We start from the raw sequence: 16,166 nt of genomic DNA on the forward strand, positions 1-16,166 counted from the left end.
ATTGCTAACATTTCTGGACAACGTTTGCAAACGCGGTTGTTTTTTATTATTGTGAGCGATAGCTCGGGCAGCTGGAGGCATAAGAATGTCCAAGACAAAGTAAGTCCCGTTTCAAAGTAGGCTTTAATCCAAGCAGTGCAAGAATCCCAGATGAAAACAAAACAAACACGTGCAAAAAAACTTCAAAGTAAAATAAAATAAAAGAAACATATTTGCAAACCCATACCTGGAGTAAGCATTTATGAGCTGTAAATTAACATGGAGGCAATCGCCCCAACCATGCGATCAAACTGTGAGTCCACACTGACTAGCATACCACTGACTAGCACACCACTGCACTCGAGACCATGCTGCATCTAGCAGCCATTTTCAACCCAAGGCCACGCCCCCTGGACTGTACCATTTAGCAGGTAAGAAAACAAATGAATTGAATGACTAAATGATTGAATTGAATGACTAAATGATTGAATGAATGAATAATGAATAATGGTGGATAATGCCATACATAAACTCAAAACCTGCAAACGCTAATGCTATAACTACTTGCCAAACATGAACACAATATACACTTTCATTACACTCCAAACAATTCACATTTAAACATACAATATTCAACATCTCCTTACAATATTACACAGGTCAGTACCAGCAAACAGACTGTGTTAATGTATATGTATGTAAATGTATGTGAGAATGAATCAGTGTGCATGGTTCATGTAGTCACGGGGCCTCTCCGTGACAATTATGCACATGGATAATAGAATTAATGTGTTGCTAAGTTGAGCTATTAATATGTTGACAGTGTTCAGTTTGATAAGTGCCAAGTCTCGCATGTCTAACATTACGTAACTTAGACAAATAACTTGCGTGTAATGCATATTCATCAATTTAAATCAAGTTTAAGCTCCGTATATAACCAATATGATATTGATAAACTTGCTGTAGCCTGCTGTATGTGAGTGTTAACTTAGCCGTAGCTAACTCTGCCTTAGCTAGCTCTGAACTGGCGTTGTTGTTACAGATAGAATGGTGGATCTTGAACTAATTTGTTCTAACATTTAAAAATTGTTATAACGTTAGTCTATGTTCAATGCATTAAGGTCAATAAGTTCATTTGAATTGTAAATGACAAATAATCTAATTGTGGCATTAACATCCATGTTCATCTGTTCCACAGGTAAGTTAACTTAACGTTAACGGGTTGGACTCTGATGCCAGAGGAAATGTGAAGGTGGTTTAATGGATCTGAATTGTTTTATTTGATTAACTTGTTTTATTTGTTTCTCTGTTTTTTAAATAAGCTGTTAAATATTTGAATTCAAACTCTGAATAAAAGTATTTTTGTGAAATGCCTGTCAGCGTTTTTGAAGTTCAGATACATTTAACTTACCACATAGTAATACCTCATAAGATTTCAAGTAATATTTACAAAAAACAAACAAGTAAAGATTATGGAGGAAAAGATAACTAGGACTCTTGTAATGTAAAGAAATATTAAGTATATTTAGAAGCATTACTTAAATAAAATTTACAAACAAACGATGAGTAAAATTTACTTGAGAAATACTTGGGGAATTTCTATTAAAAACTAATTCGACATGTGTTTAGCCTTTACTTAGACGGTTCTGATAAATGTACTAACATTTCCTGAGTGAAAATTGTTTCCTAGTTTTTTTCAAGTAAACTTCACTCCAAATTTTTTTCAGTGTATTTACGAAACGTGCTCTGTAGAGCAGTGTGTCCGTTTAGGGCTACTGTAGAAACAACACTGCGAATTCCATGCAAAGGGACCCGCGGTGTACTGTATGTAGATTGAAACAGCTCACTCTAAGGAAATAATAACATAACGCTTCATTATGTAAGGTCTTTATACACCTCTGAAGACATAGTTCTGTATATTATATTGCATTTCTGTCAATAGATTCTCCTAAAATATTACACACTTTTAAAGAATTGAAATATGCATGTTTAAAAAAGTCTGAGATTTACAGTTTACTCTATTTTTTATCTAATTTGTTTTGTCATGCTAACTTTTTTCTCACCAAAACTTTTACCTCATAATCTCACAGCAGATGTTTAGCTAGAAAGCCAAACGTCACAGCGAAAACAAATTTGTTTGAACATTTATACACTTGGAGTGCTTTCTCACCTGACACATTTAGTACGGTTGAATCGCACTAGAGTTCGTTTTTGTTCTTGGTGCGGTTCGTTTGGGCAGGTGTGAATGCAGAAATCGCACTCGAGTGCGCACCAAAAGCAGACCAAATAAGCGTACGCTTTCAAATGAACCCTGGAGCGGGTTAAGGTAAAGAAACTCCGCCAGCAGTACATCCAAGTGCGGGATGTACAAGTTCCCCTGGTACGATGACCTCGATAATATACTTGGGACAAAACTGGACGTTGATCCGGTGGATGTTGTTGAGATCGCCATCGCCGCTAACAATGATGCGACTGATGCTAGCAGAGTTGACAGGGCTAACGTTACCACATCTGACACGAGATGTTGACGGTGAGTTTATTTAGTTTGAAAAAGCAGTTTAGGAAATACGTTCTCGCCAACGAGTGATGTGGAGGTTGTCACGTGACTGCATTTTGGTTCGTTTCAACTGGTTCGGACCAAAGCAATCATTGTAGTGTGAAAAGGAACCAATACCGCTGAAAAATGCTACAATGTATCATTTTTTTAATTGGTCCGGACCAAATGAACCAAACTAAAGGTGAGAAAGCGCCCTTAATGAAATTAAAGGTGGGGTGTCTGATTTCTAATGACTCACCCTCAAGTTGTCCCAAACCTGATTAAATTTCTTTGTTTGGTTGAACACAAAGAATAATATTTGGAAGAATGTTAGCAACTGAGATTTCTGTGGCACCATTGACCACCATACTAGAAAGAATTGTTCCAAATATCTTTCTCTGAATTTATCAGAACAAAGAAATTTATACAGATTTGGAACAACTTGAAGTTGAGTAATTTATGACAGAAATTTCATTTTTGGGTGAACTATCCCTTTAATCTTGGCAAAAAGGTTTTGTAAGCTGTATAAAGTTTTATCCGTTATGGCTAACATCAACAGAACTGGCCTACCATGTGTCGTATGGCATCGTACAGCAGCTGCCTTCCCGAGGGCTGGTCGAAGTCACCCACCACCCAGAAAGTCACAGGACGGATGATGCCATCATCTGCAAGTCAGAGAAGAACAGACGTGGGCTGAAGGAAATGACATGCGCTTTCCTCATGCAGTCTGAACAGGTGAGTGAAATGATGTGAGTTAAAAAGCTTCTCTTGTTCGTCTCGAGCTTGAACAGTCAAAAGGTGAGCCAGATCTGAAGTGCCCGAGCGGCACAAACAGACAGACAGGCAATTTCGACCTGTAAACGTGTGTAAGAAACAGAGATTCTCTCTCATCCATCACACGCTGGCAGTTCTGACAGCTGACAAATGTACTGCTGCGCTTGGATCAATACTCGGTAAACTTCTTCACTTAGTAAAACAAAACAAAAAAACAACAACAATAGATTTCATCTTTAAACTTCAACAAACTATCGAAGTGTTTAAACAAATAGTCTGGATTACTCACAATTTAAAATGTCTATCGACAACATCTGTGGCATGCTGTTGTTTAGCAGAAGAAAATCATTTAGATTTTCCTCAGTTTGTAAAAACAGACGAAAAACATCTTTACAGTACAAACAGCAAGGCAGGCTACAGAGGAAATTCCGTCGAGGCACTTTAAAGAAAAACAATGCAGTATTTGAGTTGTAAAGATGTTTATAGTATTTTTCAGAAGCGGGTGATCTTCTGGTTGCGCGTTGCTAACAAAATCTGCTATGCTTGTCTCTTACTGTTTCACTATAGCTTTTCGTCCATTCATACATACTGAGAACATTCCTTTGGAGCTTCATGTTAAAGATGGCAATACAGAAATTTCCAACAATATTTTTACATCAGTAGTATGTGTTTAGATGAGTTCTATGGAAAGCGGGCTGTCAGTTAGGTGAGTATAACAGCTCAATGCATTTACCAGAAGTATCCCTGGATGCCATTCCTGAAAACAGCATTCAAGAAAAGAAATGAAGTAAGATAAATTCAGTAATGCACTGACCATTTCGATGATTCATAGAATTATTAAAGGAAAAGAATGAGAAGTTCACCAAATATACATTATGTCATTTACTCACACTCATGCTCTTCCAAAGTCTTGTTTCCTTCTTTCGTAAAACACAAGATGAATTCTTTTCCATGCATTTACAATTAAAGGGGACTGAAGTTAAAGTCATCAAAAAAGATAGTCTGTCTTTTATAATACTTTTATAATACTGATAGGCTTTTCAAAGCTCATAAACTTCAGTCTCCATTCACTTAAACTGTATGGAAAAAACCAGCACTGTCTCAATTTCTCCTCACATAAGAGGTGATTCAAGATAATAAATGTTTATTTTGGGGTATTTCCTAAATAACAGAAGAGACTGCTTCTCATGGAGATCGCTGACAACTATCACCTTACCTTTCTTTGTCATGTAATTCATGCTGTTGGCCACTGCTGCGTTCTTGTCTTTGGTGTCCAGGAAGAGAAACCGAGCATATTCATCGATAAAATGATTGTCTGCAACAAAAGAGAGGAGAACGTTTTATTTTCTTCGGGTGGCTGGGGAGAATACGGAAACAAGGTCACGCTTTGTTCTCGATTGAAGGTACATTCACATTCATAATTGAATCCAAACAAAATTGTTTTGTATGCAGCTATTTCTGAACTTGGAGTGCTTTTTGTGTTCAAACTGAAATGGGTCTTTTTCTCAGCTTTCTGGAAGACTGCAAACATGCTATTCAAAAGCTATTAAAATTCAGCTTCATATTCCCTGCAAAAACAAAGTACTTTGTGAATATCATTGCCGCAGTCTCGTTTGTGCGTCTTTGTAAATAAATGAGCTTTCGTGAACAAACAAGACATTTAGCACAGAATTCAAAATGAGGCATATCCATTCCCTAGAGCCCTAGAGTGTGTGCATGCCTCATCTCAAACTAGCTCATTTACAGGAAGCTATTTATGATGCAACAAAATAGAACATTTTGTTATGAATTGAGTCGGACGTTTGGTGCGAACTCACTGGTGGCGGAGAGATCCAAATAGTTCCTGCTGGTGGTCAGGATTCTGGAATTGATTCGTGGGACCACGTTGGGTTGATTCATGATAAAGTCCACCATATCATGATCACTGTTTAGTTCACCCTGAACAGACCATAAGGAAAAATAGACATGGTCCATCACATTTCAAAAGACAATAAGTAACCCTAAACTGTACCTTACGAACGACATTATCTCTTTTGCATTACAAATGGAATATTACATTTTAGATTTTGAATTAAAGGGACGGTTCACCCAAAAATAAAAATTCTGTTATTTGTTCCAAATCTGTCTTTGTTCTGATGAACACAGAGAAAGATATTTGGAAGAATGCTTACACCAAACAGTTCTTGGATCGCTTTGACTACCATAGTAGGAAATATTTCTTTATCATTTTTTTTCTGTTGTACACAAAAGAAGATATTTTGAAGAATGTAGGACAGCAAACAGTTCTGGGACACTTTTGACTACCATTGTCATTTTTCCTACTATGGTAGTCAATGGGGTCTAAGAGCTGTTGGTTACAAGCATTTGTCCAAATATCGTTTTCTGTGTTTAACTAAACAAATAAATTCAAACAGGTTTGGAACAACTAGAGAGTGAGTCATTTTCACTTTGGGGAGAACTATCCCTTTAACTTATTTTGATGAGGGTTTTCAAATATTTTTGTGACAAAAATCTTGGGTAAAAAGTTGGAGAAAATCATATATTCTACCATATTAGTTAGTATCTGCATACATTGTTTTGAGGCAGTAAAATAACCATTAGTGATATGCACGCCTTATATTTAATTAAACAGTATATGTAACTGCGAATGAAACAATGAAAAAAGCTCCGTTTTTCAGTTTGTATATTTTGTTTTGGCTGAAGTTACCCCAATATTGCTTTTTGTTTTGTAAAAACTAGTCACAATTTTAAATGGTGAACAGTAATTGGTGTTTTGTCACAAAGAGGTAAGGTCAAAATAAAAAAAGGTCATTCTCACCAGGTACACTGCACGCTGAAAAAAGCTTGTGGTTTCGAGGATCTTGTGCATGACGACCGTCTCCAGCTCATCGGGGTCTAATTGCTCACGTTGTAAAGGCATTCCATTATATAAGACCACGGGCAGAGGGCCAACACCGGTCTGCTCGTAATATGCTTTCCCCTCCTGCGGAGACACAGAGATATGACCTCAATAAGAGTTACAGTTATTGGGAGCAAAGGTTGTGCTGATCGAAAAAAATTTGTCGCTCGCACATAATACCAAATGAACAAAAAACCCATTTAAACCTAGAGTGTCAACTCTCATTTAAATAATCTATATGAGCATCTGTCTGTCTGTCTGTGCGTGCATGCGTAAGAAAAAGAGAAAGGATGAAGATAATATAATCCCTCTTGACAATGTCTTTGAAATGAAGTACTGCTAAAATATTTATTCAAACAGTTACTGGAATAACGCTCACTTTTCTGTTGTTGTCATAGGCAGAGTCAGGCCCCAGGATGCTGCTGATCTCTATGTAGGGATATCTCTTTTTCATCACATCCACCACATTCTCCACCTTCAACCGGCCTCCACTGGGAACTCTGTTCAGCATCTACAAGACAAGAGATATATTCACCTCACAGTCCTAAACAGACATCTAGTTGCGCAACCCAAGTTAGGCCGAACTGCATGAAGAACGCCTACCACACCGACCTGGCAACTTTCAGATATAAAACTGCTATCAGTAAACATCCCTAAACATTTCTCCAATGAGCTGTATGAAGCACTGATTTCATTGGCTTACTGATACAACGGCATCGAATGCCATCTGGTTATCCACATCACTGGCAATGTAGTTGAAAGCTCTCAGCAGGGCCACACCAGCATCCTGCGTCCCATCAACATCATCAGAATCATTCACCACAAACACCAGTCCAATTCTGCGCAGGACAGAAACACATTCATTCACTTGTAACACAATGCCCCGAAGAGAGAGACCACTTTAGGCCTATAACATATTCGGAGAATGTACAGTATATAAAAATCCTTCAGTCTGATAAATCGTTTTTTTACAGAAAAGTGGAGACATCCACAACTATAAATGATGTTTCTGTAATAACAGTTTATTTTCAGACCGACCTGAGTGGGATGTTGTTGCTGTAAAACATCTCAGCCACGCTGATCAGCTCAGCCGTGTTCACATGTGTCGGGTCCACGATCATCACCTGTCAGAACGACACATGAACGCTGTAAAGTTAAACTTCATAACTATGTAAGCTTTGTGAAGTTGAAGATCTACTGAAGAAACGGGGAAAAACACAGCAATCGAGCCTCTCACCAAATTGTGAAAGTTCTTGCGGATCTGACGAATGACTCCAGGAAAGGTGGGCCGGAGTAGCTCCTGTACATTCGACGGCCAGGACATATACCGTCCATCTGTCTCCAGGTTATTAACCCACTAGAGGGGCAACAGAAAGCAGGACATAAGACCGGTTCTCGAACTCAGAAATCAGATAGATGTGCAAAACACGCGGCTCACGTTAACAGCAGGGCTGCGGATGTCCACGCCGTAGTCCGAATCTGATGGCTGGACGTTAAGTTTCAGGATGTCGTGGATATACGGGGTGTCTATTTGCAGACTGCGTAAACCCTCCATGACTCTCGCCTCGTTCCTTAACATATCAAAGATGCTGCAGAGACAGAAATGACCTCATTTAATATACAGTATATATATATGTTGTAACCGCTTTTTTGTTTTACATGGGTAATCAACATATCTTCTTTTTTTTTTAACACTGTCACACAGCATGTGCTCTAAGCCACGGCTCTCAAAGACATCGACATAGTTGTGTTTCCGATATGTTTAATAGATTAGTTATCTGTGCCACCAATCAATGAAACAAACCTCTTAATTAGACGAACAAATTAAAATCGGCAGCTCACCTGAAGATGTCCTGCACATCCAGGTCAATACTAAGTCCATTGATAAAAAGAGCTGAGTCACCAGGCTGGAGGCCCAATGTGCCCTTAAAATACTACAAGAGATGGAACAGTAAGACAAGTTAGGTACAGCAAACTCTCTATTAACTTAATATAACCACCAAAGCTCTGTGGGCTGCTAATCTCTAGATGAAGCACATTACAGAAAGAACGTATACGCAATATATTGCATTATACTATACATTTGTTTCTAAGTATGTGCAATCCCTGGGATCGAACCCATGCCCTTGGCGTTGCTAGCGCCATGCTCTAACCACTGAGCCACAGGAAAGCAGAGTATAAAGTCACGCTTTTATCCCCGCACTCACGTTTGTTATTGGGTAAAGGCACATGCATTAGAGCGAGGGAGCTTGTTAGAGAATCTTAAAGAGCCTCTATTCGTCATGTTTCCCAGCACACAATTACAGTGAGGAATGAGGAGCAGCCTCGTTACACGTCCTCATTACAGCACGCAAGAAACCGCTTTAATCACAGAAAGGAAATGACCGAAGCAATGAATAAACGCACTTATAAACCACATCGGCGGAATTAAACCATCCATTCCCTTTTCGGCTATGAAAAAGCGCTAACGTATGTTCGAATCCAGATGAGAGGAAAAGAAACAGAGAGACTATTCTCTGTTCCATTAACTTACACAACCAAAACAGGTATTTGTCAATGACGTCATTTCCTTTTAGACCATAGGTGTCAAGTTCCAGCCAAGAAATGCCACATTCCTGCAGCGTTCAGCTCCAATCCTAAACAAACACACTTGAACCTGCGACTAAAGCTTGTTAGATTTTGGATGGTTGGACCTGAACTCCGCAGGACTGTTTGACACCCAATTCTAGATGTAAGTGCACCCAAAGATGACAATTCTTTCACCATTTATTCACCCCAATGTCATTCCAAAACTGTATGATTTTCCTTCTTCCAAACACAAAAGATAATATTTTGAAGAACGTTGGTAACATAAAACCACTGAGATGTGGTTTTGAAAATATATTTCCTTTTTTTGGGTGAACTTTTGAGTTTAACGTATGAATCATGAGGCAAAACAAAGACTCTGTGGCTCTGTGTTTTGACAACGTTGGTAGGACGTAGCATAGTCAAAGGACAATACTGCTGGTGCCACATCTTTGAGAAACACATTAAGTGGAATACAAGAATATCAATAGCGTCAATAGTGTCTCTCACCTTTTGATTTTCCTCAATCTCTCTACGAATCTCTGAATTCACCACCGTCTTTGTTAAAGACCTGAAAAGAGAAAATGTGTTATATTAAAAAATACAAAGCCAACTATAATGACCTGAAAAGGACTGAACTGACTGCCTCAATCACAGCTGTTTAACTACATACAGATGCCATTACTGATGTTGTGCAAGTATACACACAGATATAAACCTTTGATTGCAACATAAACCAGTTATTAATACATAAAAGCATATACTATATACATCAACTTCACATTCAATGAGCTGGAGCTGTAGTTAATGTTCAGGATCACTTTAACGAAATTGCTTTTTACTGTGGGAGACACATTTATAATACATTTGCCAAAAACCCAGCTGTGACTGCTGTCCGGGCCAAATGGAGCAAATTGTTTTCATCATAACCGCTGATGGGTCACTTTTTCCTCCTTAAAGTGTCAATTAAACCTCAGAGGATGGTTAAATCTCTTTTCCTTCCAGAACATCTCGACTAACATTTATCACGGGCAAACACGAATGAAGACTAAATATAAGCAGGACCAATAACAATCTGATTGCTTAAGCGTTCCGCTGCCAGGAATTGTAATCGAAAAAGCACTTACAGCTACAGAGCCAACGATCAAATAATGAATAAACACAGAGACCCGAAAGACTCCTGAAACTGCGAAAAAGTGCAAACTACGCAAAACCAACACGTCACTTCACACTTGGTTAGGACATGTGCTACACTTGTGTTTTAATGAGGCACAGGTTTCATAGATATCATTTGTCTTTCCAAACCAAACACAATACGCAAGTGTGACATCACATAATAGTCCATCAGGACACATTTGATGTTTAATATACAGTAATGAGAAGAATTCACAGTGGGCGGGGCTACGCACAGCAACATGTAAGATTAGTTCTTTTAAGTTGTAGCTTTTATCATATGACACTTTATTGCTGGTGTCCTGAAGTTTGTCATATGAACAACAAAACCCTATTTATGACCAAAGAGATTTAGTGTATATGTGGCTTCTTGGTCAATGTGACAAAAGTGACAGAAAAAACACAAACATTTCTAGGATGCTATAGAAGAGATTAGTACGTTTTTGATGCTTGTTTACCTGGCTTTGGTGGGGAAGTTTTGACTCAAATCCCTCATGACGTTGAGAGCATCTACAGAAGGAGCTGCAAGGATACGGGCGGCAGTCTGAAAGCTGAGATCTGAGGGAGGAGGATAGAGAACATATGACATGTCAAGTTGTGTTCTTCAAACTCATATCTGTGTGTGTGTTCAACATTCAACATACACTCTAAATATCCCATATGCCCTGACAGACTTGCTTAATCTACATAAAATGAATCTGATGTGTTGAAAAACACCATTTCAGTACCAATGGGATCAAACTAGCGCATTCAGCTGTGACTGCATGTGTTGGCTCAGAGGTTTTGCCTGATGCGACTGGTCTCTGATGGTTTTACCTTGATAGAGCAGTAATGAGCTCTGAGCCGGAGGGACTTGTGTTTGACAACTACACAAGGCCGGTAGATCCACAGCTAATTAACAACATGGGAACGGTCCATTTGGACACAGTCAGAATGAGCAGTGAACTAGATGATAGGTAATATAATAATTGAGTTTCAAGGATCTTAAAGCATGGGTTTAAGTAATAAGAGATGATAGGCTGTGGATTACTGGGAGTACAGTCACAGCAAAGGTCCACTAGAATATGTCTAAATACAGTACAGCTGTGGAAAAAATTAAGAGACCGTTTAAAAAAAACGTTTTTTGGATTTTAAAATGTACTCTTTACAGGATAGGCCAAGGTAAAATGATCATGTTTGTTTCATTCAGTGAACTACTAACAATATTTACATAATACTAACAATATTTATACCAAATTTCAAATTATAATATTGTTTCTATTTGCAGGAAATGAAAACTGGAGAAACAGGTCAAAATAACAGAAAAGATGTTTTGTATTTTCTCAAATACTGCAAAGAAAACAAGTTCATATTCAATTTTAAACAATACAACCGTTATATTTCTACACGTATTCAGAAAAAGTCCAAAAAGTATTTTTTTATGTGATAATCTCGAAGTTTTCATTTGTCTTGTCATGCTTTCAGTCTTTCACATTGCTGTTGGATGACTTTATGTCACTCCTGAGGTTAGATTTTTTTGGTGTGGTTTTTGTGTGTGTGTGTGTGTGTGTGTGTGTCCACCTGAAATGTAATTTTTTTCGCTGGCATAACAAAATGTTGCCCAATTTGCTTTGCAATATTAATTTTACATAATAAACAGGTGTTATGCATCACAGCTGTTACTATAACTATGTATTGTTTGATTATAACCAATAAGCAAGTATTACACATAATGGCAAGCACTATAGCATCACCCACCTTGCATCTGCCAGACTTTAAGAGGGGCCATCTCATTGGTGCTCTCAATCAAATGCTTACGAAGCTCCTTTAGTTGTTCCTTTAGTTCAGGATAAATAGTCCTGGTAAACATGCAAAAAATCACTTATGTGTTATTCGCCTTTAATCTTCAACGTTTATATAATTTCATACAAATGCATAGGCGTAATTTGCAGGTGGACGGGTGGGACATGTCCCCATCACTTTTTGCCAAAGTCAATTTTGTCCCCACCACTTACAGGAAGAAATTAAAAATACGGAGCGTCTATTTACCGTGCAAGTAGCTCGCTTTGTAAGCAGAAGCTATTTATACTAACTCCGCCCATCAGTTTCAGATTGGAATAGACAAAATGTAAGAAAGGCACACGAAAATCGACTGCTCCAGTGGCGTAGAGCGTGAAAGATGTGTTTACATACTTCATGTTGTTGTGGGTTCGGGACTGCTGTTTGCTGAACCTTTTCCCTATCACATATCAGATTGTAAAAGTATTTATTTTTAATAAAATGATGAAAATATTTGAAAATGGCTGTTCAAGTCATACATGTACCAAACATTTTGCGCTTAATTGCACTTTGGTGCTACTGTATATATTCGTCCTTATTGTTCTCGACATGCGGTTGCTATCGTCTATTGCAAGATTAATTACATTTTGATACTCGATAGAAAACTCCAATAAATGGAAAAAGTCACAACTTTGTAGTTTCATGAGTTCAAAACAAAATGTAGAAAGTTTGTTGTATATTTGTAGCCTATCTGGCAATGCCCGTAGTAATAAGTGAAAATACGATTTTTTTAAAGATATTATTTTTCCATCTGTTTCCCCTGTATACTTGAATGTTTGGGGGGTTCCCAAACGTCTCAATCCTTGACCCACCGACAGGTAATCTGTGTCAAACACCAAATTTTTAACATGGGGAAAACACACATTCGTTTCCGTAGTTTTTATTTTATCACAAATTAATTTTACGTTAATTTTTAGTTTAATTATGTACGGCAACAGCCATCCTTACATATAATAAAGCACAACATGCTTTAAATGATCTATTGATGAAAACATGATATAGTTTAAAAACAAATGGAAGCAGATCTGATATGTGATGTGAAAATTTAGAATAGTGAGTTCAGCGGATACGAACCTGCTTCACGGCAGTGTCAATATTATTTGTCATGCGTCTTTCGCACTAACGTTACACCACTGAAGCGGTTTTCTAGAGGAGTCACCTACATTTTTCGCGCTTGTGACGCCCATGAGTATTCCCAACGACTTATTACAGAAACAATTTATTAAAGTACTGCTTGTGTCGTCTTTGTCCCCACCACTTTTCAAAACAAAGTTACGCCACTGTACAAATTATACAAAAAGGGACGTACAAATGACTTACTTGAGTTTGCCAAACAAAAAACCCTGAACCTCATCCACAGGATCGTTTTCACCTATTACCGTGGCATTCACATCCGTTCCTGCTTTAAAAGATTCAAGAAAAAAAATGATTTGATAATAAGAATAAATGTCTTTGATTTATACCAATTTTCTTTTAAACCTTTCAATATCTTACCCTGAACTTGTGTATCATCTTTAGCTTTGTACTCTTGGTTTTTGATGGCCAGTTCCACTCCATATCCAGACAGATACACTTTACTTTTGCTTGGGTTCTGCAGGCATGACAGAGAAGATGTAAGGTTTACTCTGTTACAACAAGACAACTTTAAAAAAGACTTTGTTTTTGTTCTCTAGAGTAAAATATACTGACTGCCAGAAAGTGGCGTAAAACATAAGTGATCAGGCCCTTGTTGGCTTTGCCCAGCATCAGTTGATGAAATGTTGAGAACTCTTTGGTGCCCGTCTCAGCATAAAGAATCACAACAGGTGCATCTGGATTGGCTGAAGGAAATTTGTGATCACCTTTGAACAGGTGTGGTTTTGGCCTGAAATAAACACATGCATAAATAATTACAAGTAACTGCTGTCTGTATTTAAGGACGCATTTTTAATCAACAACAGCATACAGTAGGATGTGCGATTACCGTTCTAAGGCAGTATCTATCATGGCCTTAAGGCTTTCTGTGTTACAAGTTGTTTGTCCATGGACATTGAAGAAAGCTTTACAGCCGGGTGGAGGAGGCTCATTAGATGCGATCTACAAAAAGAACGTATTGAGTAAACAACGCAAGGCGATAAATACCGCATTTATAGAGGTTGTGCTGACCTGCTGGAAAGAATGAACGGTGGATGAATAGGCCCTCAGAGACAAAGCAAACTTCAGCAGGTTTAGCTGCACTTGGCTCAGCAGTGCACTCGCCCTCTTCAGGATCAGTTCATGGTAAGCCAAATCTGTGTCTGAAATATACACAAAGATCTCTTAATACAAGTTAGCAGGCAAGTCCAAGCATGTATAATAAGCAAAAGAATAAGCCAAAGAATATGATCAAACATTACTATCATGATCCTTCTCAATATCTTGGTTGGCTTCCACAAAGTCCCAGAACTTGTCCTGACTCTCTTCAGCAAGGAATTCACTGTGGGATTACAACATAACGATGTAGTGGGACAATATAACACTTCTGATAACACTTTACAATACGGTTTAATTTGTTAAACTCAACTAAATTAACTTTCAACAGGGTCTCAGATTAAAAGATGTAAATTGAACCAATTGTTATAATTGTGTGATGAAATGTGGATGGCTCACCTAGCCTCCAGAAGGAGAGGTGTAGAGGGCCATTTAGTGGTCAGTGTTGTGGTAACAGCTTTTGAGTCTCCATCAACAGAGCTGACAGAGCTCAGAACCAGCAGTGCAGCACACAGCATCCACATCTTTCCTCCTAACCATGACACAAATCTATCTTTAATTGATAAGAGGAGTCAAGTCAAGTGCAAGTAAGGTGAACGTGCTTTTACTCTGAAAAATGTGAAAAAGAAAGCTAAACAAACTGTGGGGCGTTTTAATATAAAGTTTTATAAAGTAATCACTTGGCAAAGTTTTGACATACAATCTTCTCTCGACATAAATAGAACAAAGAGACCATTTATTGTTTACTCGTAATTTCTGTTTGTCAATACATTTGACAGCTAGACGACATGACAACATGAGGTGGAATGAGTCTGAGCCAATCAGAGCGCTGAGCGTGGACATTATGATCAACTACCATATGCGTTGCTATCGTACTGTATAATCAAGCGACAGTTCCGGGTTCCCTTTAACTTCCTGCATGGCTTTAATACAAATCATTTTAACGCATATTTTGCATACATGGATGAGGACAACTTTTCACTGGCTTAAACCGACACATTAAATATGAAAACGTAAAAATGTGGCAAATCACACAATTTATGAATCATAACGAGATTATGCACATGAGATGCAACTGAATTATGTTAAATACCATTTAAAAACAGTCCAGAAATTAATCCAAACGGAGGATTTCCAATTTAATTGAGCTAACTTTTCCTTTTACTGCATTTACAGTATGTTATACCCTCCCTGACTCTGGCCAGCACAGCTGGCACGATTTTTACAAGAAATGCTGTTACAGTTCCAAAGTGAATGATGTAGAGAACAAATACACAGTATAAGAGTAACCAAGAGTACGACGTAATAATTCAGAAAGCACCATACCAGCACCGGCTTCTGAATCTCCTTCGTGAGTTGCCATGTTTAGACGGATATACCTAGTCCACCCACCTCACGGGTGAAAAGTAGGACCTATTCTTTATGCCTTTTACAAATAATGCTCCAAACACAAAAAAAATCTCTATATTATAGTATTTATGTCTCAATAAATCTTGTTAAAATATTATATGCTGTGTTATTTTATAAATAATGCGATGAATGTAATGTAAGATCACGACAGCGGCAATATTTTTCACAGGATTTTTATTAGACAGCATGTTGGGCAGAGACGCCATCTTGGCTCAACAGTAGAGCGCAAATGCCTTCCATACTATATTGAAAAATGGAAACTGAAATGCTGCATTTGGTTTAAAATGTTTCTCTTTAGACCTACTGTATAAGATAACAATGTTATACTGCCGTTTCGCTTAGTGATTGTTATACAGCTGCCTCTGTACAGTTTTGTGTTACGTTGCTATTTTACTTGCGTTGAAAATATTTTTAAACATTCCTTTTACCGTTTGTATTTTGGCAGTTTGGTGTCTTAACGTGAAATATTTGTTCAATTTAGGTAGCAGCAAAACGCTAAAGGAAGAAAGATTAAATACAAAATATATGGTAATCAGTTACAGAAACTAAAACACACTAAACATACAGGCTCACAAATTCCTATTATTTAATTTTCTGCTATTTAAAACCCTATTATTTGAAAACAATCGACCATGAACTGACTCTGACATTATACTAATTTCATGAAACAAAACCTAATTTAATTCAATAAATTATAAGTCACAGTAACAGTGCACTTGAAATTTATAAAATGTGTTTACAGAAAGTAGTGTTGTAGTACTCGAGACCAGTCTTAAGGCCATT

The 16,166-nt window shown here is 37.8% G+C and overlaps 1 protein-coding gene across 5 annotated transcripts in view; it reads right to left on the bottom strand.

Annotated features, from left to right (window-relative positions):
• Positions 1–15,373, bottom strand: part of uggt1 (UDP-glucose glycoprotein glucosyltransferase 1) — a 28,616-nt gene extending 13,243 nt beyond the window's left edge. Inside the window, exons 1-22 of one of the 5 annotated variants that reach the window (XM_057334265.1) lie at positions 15,300–15,373; positions 14,373–14,505; positions 14,120–14,199; positions 13,890–14,020; positions 13,708–13,820; positions 13,434–13,608; positions 13,239–13,335; positions 13,065–13,146; positions 11,664–11,764; positions 10,385–10,484; positions 9,264–9,324; positions 8,031–8,122; positions 7,627–7,777; positions 7,426–7,545; positions 7,227–7,312; positions 6,892–7,027; positions 6,568–6,699; positions 6,108–6,272; positions 5,107–5,227; positions 4,506–4,604; positions 4,023–4,046; positions 3,086–3,180 (exon numbers count right to left, since the gene is read on the bottom strand). In XM_057334265.1, the coding sequence (XP_057190248.1) occupies positions 3,086–3,180; positions 4,023–4,046; positions 4,506–4,604; positions 5,107–5,227; positions 6,108–6,272; positions 6,568–6,699; positions 6,892–7,027; positions 7,227–7,312; positions 7,426–7,545; positions 7,627–7,777; positions 8,031–8,122; positions 9,264–9,324; positions 10,385–10,484; positions 11,664–11,764; positions 13,065–13,146; positions 13,239–13,335; positions 13,434–13,608; positions 13,708–13,820; positions 13,890–14,020; positions 14,120–14,199; positions 14,373–14,505; positions 15,300–15,336 (2,331 nt within the window). In that variant the 5' untranslated portion in view covers positions 15,337–15,373. Of the gene's footprint in view, positions 1–3,085; positions 3,181–4,022; positions 4,047–4,505; positions 4,605–5,106; positions 5,228–6,107; positions 6,273–6,567; positions 6,700–6,891; positions 7,028–7,226; positions 7,313–7,425; positions 7,546–7,626; positions 7,778–8,030; positions 8,123–9,263; positions 9,325–10,384; positions 10,485–11,663; positions 11,765–13,064; positions 13,147–13,238; positions 13,336–13,433; positions 13,609–13,707; positions 13,821–13,889; positions 14,021–14,119; positions 14,200–14,372; positions 14,527–15,299 lie in introns of all 5 variants that reach the window. The other 4 variants (XM_057334264.1, XM_057334263.1, XM_057334266.1 and 1 more) reach the window with 4 other exon arrangements.
• Between the last annotated feature and the right edge of the window lie 793 nt (positions 15,374–16,166).

This window comes from Triplophysa rosa, linkage group LG5, assembly GCF_024868665.1.
Source record: "Triplophysa rosa linkage group LG5, Trosa_1v2, whole genome shotgun sequence".
In the NCBI taxonomy this organism is placed as follows: Eukaryota; Metazoa; Chordata; class Actinopteri; order Cypriniformes; family Nemacheilidae; genus Triplophysa; species Triplophysa rosa.